General features: G+C 38.5%; 1 protein-coding gene and 1 long non-coding RNA gene across 2 annotated transcripts in view; one reads left to right on the plus strand and one right to left on the minus strand.

The window, feature by feature from the left end:
- The first annotated feature begins 2,860 nt into the window (after positions 1-2,860).
- Positions 2,861-13,738, plus strand: LOC139035192 (uncharacterized). Its single transcript, XR_011487796.1, has 2 exons — positions 2,861-3,470; positions 13,205-13,738. It is a non-coding gene; the product is annotated as an uncharacterized lncRNA (long non-coding RNA).
- The window catches only part of LRRC8C (leucine rich repeat containing 8 VRAC subunit C), a 92,065-nt gene continuing 84,341 nt past the window's right edge, over positions 8,069-15,792 (minus strand). Inside the window, exon 3 of the mRNA XM_070467795.1 lies at positions 8,069-14,935. Within this exon, the coding sequence (XP_070323896.1) occupies positions 12,662-14,935 (2,274 nt within the window). The 3' untranslated portion in view covers positions 8,069-12,661. The remainder of the gene's footprint in view (positions 14,936-15,792) is intronic.

Raw genomic sequence — 15,792 nt, forward strand, 5'->3', positions numbered from 1 at the left:
GATAAAATTGTAATAGAAAATAATACAAAAAAGAATGTGTGTGTATATATATATGTACATATATATGAAGTATATACATATATGAATCACTTTTCTGTACAGCAGAAATTAACATTATAAATCAACTATATGTCAATAAAATACATTTTAAGGAAAGAAATTTACAACTTAGTAAGGACAGAATTGGTATCAGCATTGTTATATAACATCTTAGAGCTTCTTGGGAAAGACCAAAATATGGACATCTTTAACATAAACAGACATCAGAGAGTTCACATTCACTTTCCCAAAATCATACAGCAGGTATATGGAGAGTGACAATTTGAGTTTGCATTGGATAATAGGGCCTGTGTTGGAAATGCAGGTCAGGACCGGATTGTGTTAGATCATGAAAGGAATTCTAAGACTGTATTAAGAAGAAAGTGAGACGATTTTTGAACAGAGGGGCAAAACAATCAGAATTATACTTTGGAAAACTAGCAATGTAGAAGAGAAAGTGAGGATGGAGGGATGAGAGGTTTGTGGGGAGACCATGAAGGAGGCTATTGCCCTGACCAGTTTTACTTCGATGAGATTTGCTCTAGATACATTTAAGACATGTCTGCAGTTGACAGGACAAGCAGAAATGCCCAGAAGACAGGTGGAAGTGAGAGGCAGAAAAGAAGTGGTAACTAGAGGCAGAGATCTGTGAGTGACTCTAGAACACCTGCAAAGCCCCGAAAGTAAATGAGGTCGCTAGTGGCTGAGGTAAGAACGAAGAAGGATGAAGGAGTGGGGATTAAACTTGGAGATTTGGGATCTTCAGAGGGAAGGAGAAAGGCAGGAGGAATAGTTAAAGAAGTGAAGCTCAAAGCAACGATTCCCAACCCAGGGATTGAAGTCAGGTCTCCTGCATTGCAGGCAGATTCTTTACTGACTGAGCCACAAGGGAAGCCTACCAATGCAGGAGACGCAAGAGACATGGGTTCAATGTCTGGGTTGGGAAGATCTCCTGGAGTAGGGCGTGGCGCCCCACTCTCGTATCCTTGCCTGGAAAATTCCGTGGGCAGAGGAGACTGCCGGGCTATTGTCCGTGGGCTTGCAAAGACTTGGACATGACTGAGCACATATACACACACAGGGAGAACACAGATCTTAAGGCAGCAACACATAGAGAGTTCACCTCAATTGCTGCAGGCAGGCTGCCCAGCTGCAAGTCATTAGCTTAAATTGTCTGCTGGAAAACATCTCTGAGACTTTTCTGGTTCCTTTGTTTGTGAGTAATTGTTTCCTAGAAAACTTTTGGAGCCCCCAAATGTTCCTCCTGAGCTAGAAGGGTAGGACCTAACAGAGACCGCTGCAAGCAAGAGGTTGGAGGCTTAATAGACCTGTCCTTGCTGCCTGTCCTGCAGTCACTGTGAGGGTTTGTTAGGCAGGGAGCTAGGGTGAGAGAAAGGCTTCTATGCCTGGAAAAGAACATTAACTGAGAAACTTGACAAAGGGAGTACGGTGCTTTCCTCCAGACACTGACGGGACTTTTCCTCTTAAGAGTTTGTGTCACAGACCGGGGGTGTGTACATATGTGTGTACACATGCATCTCTGAGCAACTGAGGAACTTTTGGCTAACATTGGGAGAAACGTGATATCAAATAAAATTTCTGAATGCACCTTGCTTATACTCGGTCAAAAAGCTGATGATTTTTAAGACAGATTTCAATAAAATGAAACGATGGCTTTCTTCCAGTTATTTCATAGTAGAAATTCTGCCAGGCTCTTCCAGCTTTGCTAAAGAAATTAGAAACAAAGAAGTGAAGAAAATGCTAGCTTTCTCAATTCTCTAGTTTTTTTACAATAATCACTGGACATACTGAAAGAATGTGGGAAGTTTGTGAGTGTGCGTGGCCTCTATGGATCCCGCATTTCTTAGCTACAAGTGCCAGTGAGCATCAGCAGTAGAGAGGTGCTGCCCAATAGCTGAAGACGATGGTGTGGGTAGTGTGTCAGATTATATTTTTCTCAGATTTGTCTCAACAGTATCTCCTGTTTTCATGTATGTGGATGGACATAGACACTTCTCCCATCAAAAAGTGGGGTTCTGTGTCCCCACTCTTCTGCCCCTGACATGGACAAGATTTACAACTATTTCAACCAACAGAAAAGACCCTGATGCTGGGAAAGGTTGAGGGCAAGAGGAGAAGTGGGCAACAGAGGATAAGATGGCTGGATGGCATCACTGACTCAATGGACATGAGTTTGAGCAGGCTCCAGTAGCTAGTGAAGGACACAGAAACCTGGCGTGCTGCAGTCCATGGGGTTGCAAAGAGTTGGACATGACTTAGTGACTGAACGACAACAACCAATAGAATATGGCAGAAGTGATGTCATAAAAGGTGATGCTGTATACTTGCTGCCTGTTGAAATAGTCACCTTGGAACCCTAAGTTATCATCTAAGATCGCTGACTACCCTGAAGCTTCCCAGGCTGTGTGGAGAGGCCCAAGGAGGTTCCAGCCAACAGCTAGAATCAAATGCCACACATGGGAAGCTTCTTCAGAAGCTTTTAGCATCCAACCACTGAGTCTTCCCAACTGGGGTCTCAGATACCATGGAGCAGAGATAAGCTGTCTTTGCTATGCCCTTTTTCCTTATCCACAGAATCTGGGAGTGTAAAAAGTAATTGCTTCACCTTATTAAGTTTTTGGGTTTTTTTTTTTTTTTTACAAGGCAATAGTAAGTAGTACAGAGATGAAACCAGGAGACCTATCTGGTCTCTGAGTCCTCCTGAGATACATTTTTGAAGAGTTAGAGCTTCTTGGAATACTATTTGAAAACCTCTGGATCAACCAAGGCCTCCAAATCCCATGTTTCTAAGAAACCTAGAATTTAAGTTTTAAAGAAAGAATTACCTTGCTCAGTGTCATGAATTGTGTCCCCTCCCCCAAAGAAGTCCTAACCCCTACCTGTGAGTGTGAAATTATTTGGAAATAAGGTCTTTGTAGATTATCAAATTAAGATGATGGCATCAGTATGGGCTCTGATCCAATATTACTGTGTCCTTATAACGAGAGACACACAGGGATAAAGCCTGTGATAACACCTCCTAATGAAGAGGGAGGCAGAGATCAGGTGATACATCTATCAGCCAAGGATTACCAAAGATTGCCTGTAAACCACAGACTTATGAAACAATTTCTCCCTCATGACCATCAGGAGAAACCAACTCTGATGACCCCTTGACCTAGAACTATGAGACAATAACTTTCTGTTTGTTTAACCCACCCACTGTGTGATAGTTTGTTACAACCACATTCAAGAATCAGTTTGAACAGGGATGATGGCCCTTCATAGCTCCAAGGCTCTCAGTTAATGGAATGGTTTTTCAGGATTCATTTCATAGAAGTCAGAATGAGAAGCACTTAGAAAAATACAAAAATAAATTAGGTCTTGGTTTCCACAATCATTGGAACTACAGCTCTGGAAGGAGAGACATGGTAAGTCTTAAAATAATCATAGTACAAGTGGTAAGCGTGGTGGATAACGAGGCATATAGAAAGTGTTGAAATTCTTAATGTCTTAAAATTCTTTTAAACCATCTCTGGGATCTTAGTATAAGTAGAGCCAAAATTAGATTTGGATGGATAGGATTGAAGATAGAATGGGCAGTTTTATGAGTATTTAACAACCTGTGAATCCCTGTCTAATCAATTGCTGTTGTTGTTCAGTCACTCAGTTGTGTCCAACTTTTTGCGACCCCATGGACTGCAGCATGCCAAGCTTCCCTATCCTTCACCAGCTCCCAGAGCTTGCTCAAACTCATGTCCATTGAGTCAGTGATGCCATCCAACCATCTCATCCTCTGTCATCCCCTTCTCCTTCTGCCTTCAATCTTTCCCAGCATCAGGGTCTTTTCTAATGAGTCAGCTCTTCACATCAGTATTGGATGTAAAGTATTGGAGCTTCACCTTCAGCATCCGTCCTTCTAATTAATATTCAGGATTGATTTCCTTTAGGATTGGCTGGTTTGATCTCCTTGCAGTCCAAGGGACTCTCAAGAGTCTTCTCCAACACCACAGTTCAAAAGTATCAATTCTTCGGTGCTCAGCCTTCTCTATGGTCCAACTCTCACATGCATACATGACTACTGGAAAAACCATAGCTTTGACTAGATGGACCTTTGTCAGCAAAGTAATGTCTCTGCTTTTTAATATGCTGTCAAGGTTTGTCATTGCTTTTCTCCCAAGGAACAAATGTCTTTTAATTTCGTGACTGCAGTCACCATCTGCAGTGATTTTGGAGTCCAAGAAAACAAAGTCTGTCACTGTTTCCATTGTTTCCCCATCTATTTGCCATGGGACCGCATGTCACCATCTTTGCTTTTTGAATGTTGAGTTTTAAGCCAGGTTTTTCACTCTGCTGTTTCACCATGAAGAAGCTCTTTAGTTCCTCTTCACTTTCTGCCATAAGGGTGGTGTCAGCTGCATATCTGAGGTTATTGATAACTTTATTGTCATGTCTATTTAAAGCATTTATAGAGTCCTAGACACATTTTTGTATAATGTTTGTTTCCTCCTTGTACACATAAGAAAAGAATGTCTGAGTCTAAATATTTTAAAACAACCTAGAACGCAACTTCTATCTTATAAACATTTTCTACAAGGTTTTGCAGTATATTTTCAAATTTTTGATGTGAGTTCTTGACCAGATTTATAGTTAAAGCTCTCAATAGTTACTAGTAGTTGCTCTTTAAAAATCATTTATTTTTATTTTGTCTATTATATCAGTTTCTGACTTAGGAGGTTTTCTGAAAATAATGATCTAGCTAGTTTTCTATAATTGAGATTTGATGGTTTTAACATTGTTGATAGAACTGAAGGGCAATGAATCAGGCTGAAGTTTAGAAAGTGCACTGAGCATCCTTCATCAGGAGGCTCCTGGTTAAGTCAATCACACCTCTGTTCCCCGTGCCGTCACAACAAACAAAAGCCTTAGGTAAATAAACCAGGTATTTAATCCTTCTGACATTTTTCATATTTCCCATTAGACACCAGTTCAGTTTCTCTGAGAGGTTATCTGGACTTACAAAATATTTATATATCTAAATGCTTAGAGTGAATAGTTTTGATTGAAGCTGAAGCTCCAGTTTCCAATTTCACAAGCATGAACTCATTTTAAATACTTCCTCACTTCTTGTAATAACCTATAATGGAAAATAATCTGGAAAGGAGGATATATATATATATGTATATACACACGCATATACATATATATAAAACCCAATCAATTTTCTGTACACCTGAGGCTGACACAAGATTGTTAATGAAATGTACTTCAATTCGAAAAAACAACCAAAGCAGGGAAAACAATTCCTCACCAAAGTAAGGGCAGTGAGCATCCTGTCTTTGTTTCTGGATGCATAAAACAACTAAACCTCTGACCATGCTGATACTGTTAAGATTCAGAATGTGACTTCCAAGAAAGTCTGTAAGTCACATTACCAGAGGCTAGAACTTGGGAGAATTAAGAAACAATCCTGAATAAATAAGTTCTAAATAAAGTCTTTCTTACCATCCTAACAAGTATCAAGATTAATTTTTCTTTAACACCACTTTAGTGGTCATTAATGTACATGGCTTCAGGTTTTTGTTGAGACTGGCTACATCATAAAGTATTTTTCATGAAGCAATTTAAATCGTTCAGAACTATATACATATAGCTCAATAGAATAAATGGAACACACCTACTACTTCATAAATTTGTGGACATTTATTTCTCATTTACAATGATGTAGCTTCATGTTCTTGTATTGATTTTATTTATTCTTGGACTAAATCAGCCTGACAAGTTGAAAGCTGTTCAAATGTTACTTAGAGTATGATTTTAACAAAATTATTCCAGACAGTCTATGTGAAATTACAATGGAATCCCAAGAACTTTGTAATTCAGATAAAAATGTTGTTTATCCCTATATCAAAATCACCGCTGAGGAGTTGATTTTTTTTCTTAGAAGAATTATGGAAGAGATATAAAATGCAAAACTTACATGTGGCCTCTTTGTGTCACTTTTCCCAAGATCTGTATTACCTGATCAGGTAATTATCATATTATACTAATAAGAATGGAACTAAATACTTTTTAATGGTGATGTCTAGATGTATCCTAAGTTGCAATAAAATTAATTCCACAGGGACCTAACGCATAGCACAGGGGACTATATTCAATATCTTTTAATAACCTATAATGGAAAAAAATCTGAAAAACAATATATATATATATTTATATCCATATATCTGGGGCTTCCCAGGGGTAAAGAATCCACCTGCCAAGCAAGACAGGCAGGTTCAGTCCGAGTTGGGAAGATCCCCTGGAGAAAGGAAATGGCAACCCACTCTAGTATTCCTGCCTGGGAAATCCCATGGACAGAGGAGCCTGACAGGCTACAGTCCACAGGGTTGGAAGAGTCGGACATGACTTAGCAACTAAATAGCAGCAGCAATATCTTTATATCTGAATCACTTTGCTGTATAATAACCACCCCAACATTGTGAATCAACTATCCTTCAGTTCAAAAAACTAAAGGACGAAAAAAATAAAGAGAAAAGCCATCTTCTAATTGTTCCCAAACTTTACAACAGAGGAACCCCTGAATCACAAAAATCAGAATGGCCAGTTTGGCTAAGAAGATGATTTATTTTATTATTGTCATTTATTTGGCGGAGTCAGTCTTGATGGTAGCATGCAGATTCTTCACTGCATCACGCCGAGTATCTCTTTGCGGTGTGGCATCAGCAGTTGCAGTGCACGGGCTTATTTACTCTGTGGCATGTGGGATTTTAGTTCCCCAACCAGGGATTGAACCCATGTCCCCTGCATTGCAAGGCAGGTTCTCGTCCACAGGGCCACCAGGGAAGTCCCCTAGGGCTATGATTTTTATGCAAAATATCCAGACTCTGAAAATACTTCATCACTGTGGTATATGTGATCACATAAATGTTTACTTGCACCTTGCTTTGTTAAAAAATGCTTAAATATGAAACCTAAATTATAACCTGTATTCAAAGATTTGTACATAAAAATAATGCAGCTTATGAAGAGCTTTTCACTTTTTCCTGCTTGGATGTTTAGAATGACATTCAAATATACATTCAGAAACACACAGGCCTGGTGCTATGGCTGTTTTAAGTACCCCATTGATTTTAATGACTTTCATGTATCTCTCCATCCAAATCAAAGTGCTTACCCTGAACCTTGCTAACTGAAACAACTGAGTTAGTTTTAGTGTTTATCTCAATATTCTGTAATGAAAGGACTGGAAGATGGGGCAGTGGGAGGTGGCAGTGGACAGAGACTTTTTCTTTGTGCAACTTGCACTGGAATCACGAGGTGTTTCTGATCCGCTGCCCATCTCAGCTCGTCTCAGAAGTTTCTCCAGCGCTCTCCCATCATTCCTTCTAAGTTTCTGTACACATATTCGCAAGGCCTCTCTCATCGCACTCACAATCTCTCCTCATCTCGACAGTTCTTTCCTAAAGGACTATCAGTTGATTATCAGTGAAATAACTGAGTCATAAATAACTACAGAAAAATTTGTAAAATGATAATTTAGCTTCAAAGTTACCAGTCCCAATTTTCTTATGCATAAGTGGTTCATGAAGTTATTTTATTAAGCACTTCCCTATGCTCGGAGTATATGTGTTTAACTAGGGAAGTCTTCCTAGTTGCACAGAACCATTCTGATTTAAGTAGACCCAATTATTACCATGGAAGTATTTACTGAGAGCTGGGCTGGACAGCCATTGTACAGTCTGATCTGGCAAATACACAGAAATTGCACTCCAGATTACACAGCAAGGCACTAATGACCCAAGTGAAACTCCAGGGGCACCTTAGGTAGATGCAGTACAGAGAATTAAGGAAGGAAATCATTAGTCACAATTGCAGAAACTAGCCAAATACAAAGTGAAAAAAAATGCATGCAGCCTATTTCCTGCAGAGTTCAGGGAGCCTTGGTAACAGAAAATGCAAAAACACAAGAGAAATGCAAAAGAGAAACATGATTTCCACAAATAGATAAGAAAGGGACTGATCTCAATTTCAAATTACAAAAACAATTTTATTTAATTTATGTTCTGTTCCTATGTACTACATAGCCAAATAACATTAAGACGTATCATGAATTTACACTATGACAGATCAACTTTCAAGCATTTTCTGGACAGTCTTGGAGGTTTTGCCAGCACTGACAAAATCTGAACATATACAGTAAGAGGAAAGAAGCAGCAAAAGGAAATCTAAGTGACCACATAAGGCATTGAGTTTTAACCCCACAAAAAATATTCATTATAATCATATGGGAGAGTGAACAATGTTCAGCAAAAAGCAAACTTATACCATATCCAAAACCATGCATAGGAACTGTTATTTAACAGGACCAAAAAACTGCTTGAAGTTATATACCCCTTTTTAAGGTCTTCTAATTAAAAAAAAAAAATTCCTTAGCGTGGGAGGAGAGCTTCTCTCCTCCCCGTCTTCCCAAAATGAATTTAAGCATGTTACCGTTATCAGTGAAAGTCTCTGAGAAGATGGAGTAAGAGTGGATAGCTGTTTGAAAGACTAGTATGAAATTGTATTAGAAGCATGTCACTGAGGCCTAAATCTGAAAAATCAATGGCAGGTCTGAGACTGTCCAAGTTTTCTTAGAATGTGTCTTGAGTAGACAGTAAAAAAAAAAAATGAGAAAATCTTACAGACCCTTGAGGCATTCCCCTCACTAATAACTGTGCTATTTTGCTATGGAACCCTACCTACCCTGAGTTATTGAGATCCTACCAAAAATGTGAACTGCTTGAATAGCATTATCACATTCAAGATTCATAGGAGAACGCAAACTGAATCAATTTAATTTCTAAACACAAATTTAAGTTGTCTTGAAGTTTATCTTATCTCTTTACTACTAAATACTGCAGTTTCCATAAAGATGGATCACTGTTTAAGTATAATAAATAAATCACTACTACCAATCAGGTATTTGCTATGAAATCCCATGGACAGAGGAACCTAGAGGGCTACAGTCCATGGAGTGGCAAAGAGTCAGACACGGCTGGGTGACTAACACTACACTACATTGGAGAGTAAAACACTACTTAAAAAATGAACTTTACTTAGAATTAGGAACATAAACCACAGCAAAACTCTTAGGGGGAATGGTAACAACAAATGTAAATATTTTTTTCTTCCCTTTCTTATAACAGAAATCATAAGAGAGTATGTTGCAAAAACGTGAACTTTGTTTATCCCCAGTAACTCACGGAATACTTCAGGTTGCTAAGCCCCTCTCTGTAAAGATGGCTTCAGAGGCAGAGAAGGAGGAACCTATAAATGAACAGAATACTCACAGCAGGCTTATTTTCCAAGCCTTTCAGAAAAAGTAGTGCCTGCCCTTGGGGTGCTATGGAAATTGTTAGAACTCATTGCACTAACTACATGGGAAACCTAAGGCAAGGGAAAGGTGGGTGAACAATCAGAAAATTTACCAGTGTAAATAACAGGTTTCACGGAATCAAGAACATTTATGTTAAAAACCATTGTACTAAAAACAAAACAAAGTGAGTGAAAACCCAACAAATAACTAGCTTTCTGAGGTGTGGTCTTTTTAGGTGAGTTCCACTAGGATATATACTTAGATGCTGTTTCAACCGGATCATCCACCAACAACTGATCTATACTTAACTACCAAAACTGACCAAAAAGCATACTCACCAAGGGTGTCCAGTAGCCATAGGACTTGAGTACATATGATGCTTTTATATTTACATAGCAGTTTCTCATGAATCTTATAGAAGTTGGAGAAATAGAGCTAGTTGTTCCTTTTTAGCAAGAGCACTTGTAAAAATACGAAAAGGATTAGGTAAATACCCCTTTTAACACTGAGTTTGATTCATTAAAGAACTTTAGAAAAGTCAGCAGTTCATTTACTTGAGTTTCCCATTTAACAGCTAAAGAGTAATTAAATGCTTTTTACTTAAGAATGTGAACAAAAATATACAATATTAAAGGATCAAGTTGGAAAATTAAGACTCAAGATGATGTTTGAACATTTTGAATTTTTATAAAATCTAACAAGCATCTATGAATTTTCCTTCCTAGTTAAACCATAAACTCAGAACTATACTGATTTACTGGATGTTATTTAGAACTTAGGTTAGGGTCAACCTGTGAAATCATTAGGAAGTAAATAAAATTATTTTGACATTTTGAGCAAGTTGTCACAAAGACTAATTACTAGTGATTTACTTCAGTTATGAACCCATGGGAGATTATAAGTTAACACCAGATAAAGATTTCAGCATAAATGTGATGTTTAACCTGAATAGATCCCTTTTTAAGGGTGATATAGAAAACAACTATAAATTTTATCCAGAAAAATAATGCACCCAGTGTCTTAACAACAGTTATCAAAGCTCACCTTTCAACAGGGGTATTCTTGTCATGCTCAGTGATGGACAATCTTCCAGGTTTGTTTGTTTGTTTGTTTAAAACAGGTAGTGCTATGTCTCTAAATACAACTCATGGTTCATAATCAAGATCCTAAAAACATACTAGAATTGAATATTTTATCAAAGAAGTAAAACCATGTTGCTATTTTAAACATATTGTTTCAATTCCAGGTGGAAATAAACCAGCTATACAAAATCACCATTCTAACACTTAAACATAGAGCAGAAACAGCAAAGCACTTTGGTCTACATGATTAAATTATTAAATAAATGAAAAGCATCTCTTCCCCAAATCCTTTACCCCATGTTGTATCATAATGTTTAAAACACAACTGAGGTACACGTATCTGCTGAGTAGTTTTGTAGAGCTGTGTCCCGTGTATGACAAAGTGTCATTAAGCAAATTTACCAGGATCAAGGAGTAAATTGTAAAACCAGCATTTTGAAACCCAAACCATCTTCCTACTTTTTTTTTGTTAGGTCACAAAACCATCTTAGATCAGACTAGGGTTCTGAAAACAGTGAGTATGAAGTTGGAGCATGAAACAAAATTCCCATGATAAGACAGCACTGGCCCTGGATTGAGGGCACAAATAGTGTTTTCATTTTCCTGTTCTATGCAGTTTAATAGTCAGTGAAAACTTTAGCCCAAGACCTATACATTTTGGGCTTCCCTGGGGGCTAAGCTGATAAAGAATCCGCCTGCAATGTGGGAGACCTGGGTTTGATCACGGGTTGGGAAGATCCTCTGGGAAAGGGAATGGCTACCCACTCTAGTATTCTGGCCTGGAGAATTCCACGGACTGTATAGTCCATGGGGTCAAAAGAGTCAGACACGACTGAGCTACTTTCACTTTCACACTATGTTGGATTTTTTAGTATAGAGATAAAATAAAAGCTCTGCTGATTCTAAGTTATATCCACTCAGCTATTTTTTCACACTTAAAAAAATAAAGATATAGAATTATTTTAGATGAGATAAACTTTTTTAAGCCAAAGAGAACAGACAGAGTTTCTGTGCTTGCATCACTAGCATTCAGAGCAAGGGCAGACTTGAGAGAGATTGATTAATATATATATATATGTATACATTGATTAGTTTGTGTTACAGGCAGAATTTGAATAGAGGTCACCACTGCCACACTGCCCAGAGGGACCCGTGTGCCTGACGAGTGCACCAGCTCTTTAGCAGGGTGCTTTAGTAGTACTTTTTTTTCCATCGGATGTATTCACATATCAAGATATCAAAGATGATTAAATTACTAAAAAGCAGGCTTCTGATTCTGATTTTTAAATTTAATTAGCTATTTTAATTAAAATAAATTAGCTTTTCTAAGGTTGTTCACCAGAACTACATAACAACATTGATATTAAAGGGGAGGAGCTTCTGCATTTCCTTTTTCACTGAAGGAAAATATTTTCAGCATTTAAAAAATGTTGGTAAAAATGTAAATCAGTTAAATTATAAATGACCAATCCAACCAAGCTGACCATGGAAGATTATCGTCCTTACTCACAAAATCCTTGCCTAATGATAAATAACTGGCAGGTATGTGAAAGAAAACAATTTAGAGTTCTGCTGGAGGCAAGGGGAAATTTTGAAAATAATAGTCCATGACAATGCACTTATGTGAGCTTATACTCCAGAGAAGTTTTCTGTACAATGAAATACTTGACCAATGCAGAAGGCAGCTGGTATTAAAATAACTAGCAGAGATTCCTTGGTACACATACAATGAAAACAAAAATAAAGACCCTGTACAGATGTAAACAAGCTAAAAAATGACCTTGGCAAAGTATCTTCATCGATTTAAAAAATACCAAAAACATGCAACTTAAAATTCCCTTCCTTTTACAAGAATTTACCAAAAAACCAAAACAAGCAAGCAAGCAAGCAAGCAAACAAAAAAACGAACAAAAACAGGTGGAACCATTTGTCTCTGTCAGTAGAAAACAATAATAGATACATTAGGTTCCAGGACAAATAAACCTTTAAAATACTAATATTGAAAAAATACAATTAAATTTTTATTAAAAAATACATACTCCTTACTCATTCTTTGTGTACATTTTGTTTTGTGCGAAAAAGAAGAAAAACAATAATAAAGTAGGAAAGGCATCAAGACTACCTAGTTATTTATACTGTATTTGGTAGAAGCATGTTTTAGTTAAACTTTAAACAAAATAAGTTATTCTGTTTTCATTTGCTCCCGGACATCAGAAGGCAGGGTTTCAAACAGAGCATCTTCTACAACTAAACCAGCTCGCTTCAAAGCCCGACAGTCACCCAGTTCAGGAGGGAGGATTTCAAAGTGATTGCCTTTAACATCTAAATAGGAAAGAAATAACAAATTTCCAATTTTGGGGGAAAGTACTGATAGGCTGTTTTTCCCAATCTTCAGAGTTTTGAGTTTCTTACAGAAGTAGAGTTCATCTGGAAGGCTCTCCACTTTGTTACAAGTGATGGAAAAATACTGTAAACTTTGTAGAACTCCGATCTCAGGTGGGATAAATCTAATGTCATTGTAGGACAAGTCCAGGTAACGGATTTTGTTGCATAGGAAGAGGTGGGAAGGCAGCACCTCGATTTTATTGTGACTGAAGGACAGACGCTCCAGGCTGGTGAGTTTCTTGATATGCTCTGGGATGTAGGTGATGCTGTTATGCCACAGTTTTAGTACTGTCAACTTTCTCAAGTGCTGGAAGCTAACGATCTCTTCTATGGATTTCAGATTATTTTCCTTGAGGTCCAGTTCCTGGAGGCTGAGCAGGCTGAATACGGCGTGAGGGATGCGCTCCAGGTCACAGTGGACCAGCTCCAGCTCTGTCAGATTGGTCATCTTCTTCAGGTTGTTGAGCATCACCAGCTTGGTGCCATCGTTGTGTATGCACATCTTCTGGAGATGGCTGGAAACATCAACCACTGCCTGGGGGATTTTGGAAACGTTGCTTTTGATCGAGAGAATTTTAAGGCTTTTGAGATCCCGCAGAGACTCAAGGGTGACATTTCTGGAAATATCATGACTTAGAGAGCCAACCAGGTAAAGCTCCTCCAGGTTCCGGAGGCCATACATCCAGGGGGGCAGCTCCCTCATGTCATCAAACTTGACGCTCAAGACCTTGAGATTCTCCTTCAGGAAAGACAACGCCGCGCTGTGGATTTTAACTGAGCACTGGTGTAAAGAGAGCTCCTGGAGATTGTCTAGCTGCGCGACAGTGGCTGGTATCATGACGTTCTTAATGATTTCAAGTTTTAGGGACTGCAACTCTGTGATTTCAAAAACAGTGTCTGGAAGGCCAGAGAGCATGATGAGAGGCAGTTCCAAACGGTTATGGGCATTTGTCTGTAGCTTCTGCCTCAGTTTATCTGGAGTCCACTCATTATTTAAGTTCAGCTGCTTTAATTTGTTTTCACTCACTTCAGATAGGAACACCGCGAATCTCTTGGAATACAGAGGGTCATACTGATCAATCATATGAAGCATAAAAGCAAAGTCATTTTTCACATCTGGAATATCATCAATTCCAGTCTCCTGCCGGACATACTCAAAAGAGTACTCCTTCAGAGAACGGTAGAACAGCCAGTATAATGTATAAAGGCACGTCAATCCGTAGATACTTACAAAGCACAGGTAGCAAAAGGAGAGTTTTGAAAACAAGTGTGCCATGGTATGATTGCAAGAAAAGTTTTTATATCCAGTCATGTCCTGAATGTCAACATTACAGTCGACTGTAAACTGGACTTTGGAAACCAGAGCACTATTATATGCAATGATGATTAGGAATTTTATAACCTTAAGTACAGTCTGACGAACATACATGGCATACAGTATATCACCCTCTTCTACGTGCAGCCGGAACTTCTTCACCTTCTCAAATAAAGCTTTTGCCTGCTCACCCTCCTTCTTATCCAGAGCCCCTGCAGTGGATTTGTCAACCACAAACTTCTCAGGAATTGACTTCAAAGATTGAGAGTTGACCAGACTGCCTTCTGGACCAGACTGGGTGGTGTTGGACCTGCTCATGTTGTTCTTCCTGCTGTCCTTCTCTTCTGAGTCCTCCCCAGACACTTCAGATAAGGCTCGTGTGGTCCAGGGAGAGTCAAAACACTTCCCCAGGATTGAGATGAAATGTTCTATTTTGGAGCTGGAGCCAGGGAACTTGAACCAAAAGTTGCTGCAGAGCATGAAGACCAGGGTATGAATGAGGACAAGGTATGGGAAATACTTGGCGTACCAGTGGAGGGCTCGCTCATAGCACATCTGGTTAATGAAGCTGTATTGCTGAAGGTCCAAATCTGTCTTCAGCCCTTTCATTTCCACAGTGACTGGGTTAGAAGGAGATGGTTTTGGTGGAGGCAGTGGGGTGGTACTGGCCACTGCTTGAGAGACATTTGAAACGGAAGAGTGGTTCTGAGAAGGCTGTACTCTTTTCGGAAGGCAGATTATCTTGTCTTGCATGACCTGAAACACAGAAATAATATTTTCAAATTATATTACTCAAAGAGCTTTCATAATGTCATTAGTGAGAAGGAAAGCAGCAATAACATCCAATAAAAGTCCATTTCCTTTGCCTGGAGAATACAATGTTCAATTCCAACACCGAGATTTTTATTCTTAGCCCACAGGTTGGGAAAATGAAATGTATATCTTTGTTTGCCACATCTAACTCAAGACACAAAATGGAGCAGTTTTGTCAGGACACAGAACAGTTCATGACAAAATAAATATTTGAAGAACGTTTCACATATTTAAAAAATCTTGCATTTCTTCTTTCACTGAAGCCTTGGGGAATCAGTCATTGGTCTGGGAAGTACATCCTCTTATCAGATTCCGTCTTGAATTGGATGGCTCCCAACATTGTATTAGTTTCTGTATGAGAAGTAAAGGGATTAAAAGGAGGAAATACGGGAGAAATTCCTGTCTTTATAATTTCCTCTTTTCTTTCTACCCATATCCTAGTCATGCATAGATGAATATGACTAGTTTTAATAAAATGGGAATTTATTATGCTTTTGTAAGAACTATTTATTCAGAGAGAGATGAAAGACTATAGAAATGTTTGATAGTAAAATAGTTATGTCTAAACTTGCTGCTTTTCACACAAAATATTATATCAACTTCTCTTCCCCTACTAATGCTTCAGTTTGTTGAAAATAATATGAAGCCCTAAGAATGTCCAGCAGTCTCATAAGATTGTAATTTCAGTAAGAGAGAACACTTTCTTCCCAAAGATTAGATAGGATGAGGCAAAATACACTTGGATCAACCTGAAGGAATCATCTCCAGGAAGAAGTACATGAACGTGTACACTGAGTCTA

The sequence above is a fragment of the Odocoileus virginianus genome, chromosome 5 (genome assembly GCF_023699985.2).
Source record: "Odocoileus virginianus isolate 20LAN1187 ecotype Illinois chromosome 5, Ovbor_1.2, whole genome shotgun sequence".
NCBI classification, from domain to species: domain Eukaryota; kingdom Metazoa; phylum Chordata; class Mammalia; order Artiodactyla; family Cervidae; genus Odocoileus; species Odocoileus virginianus.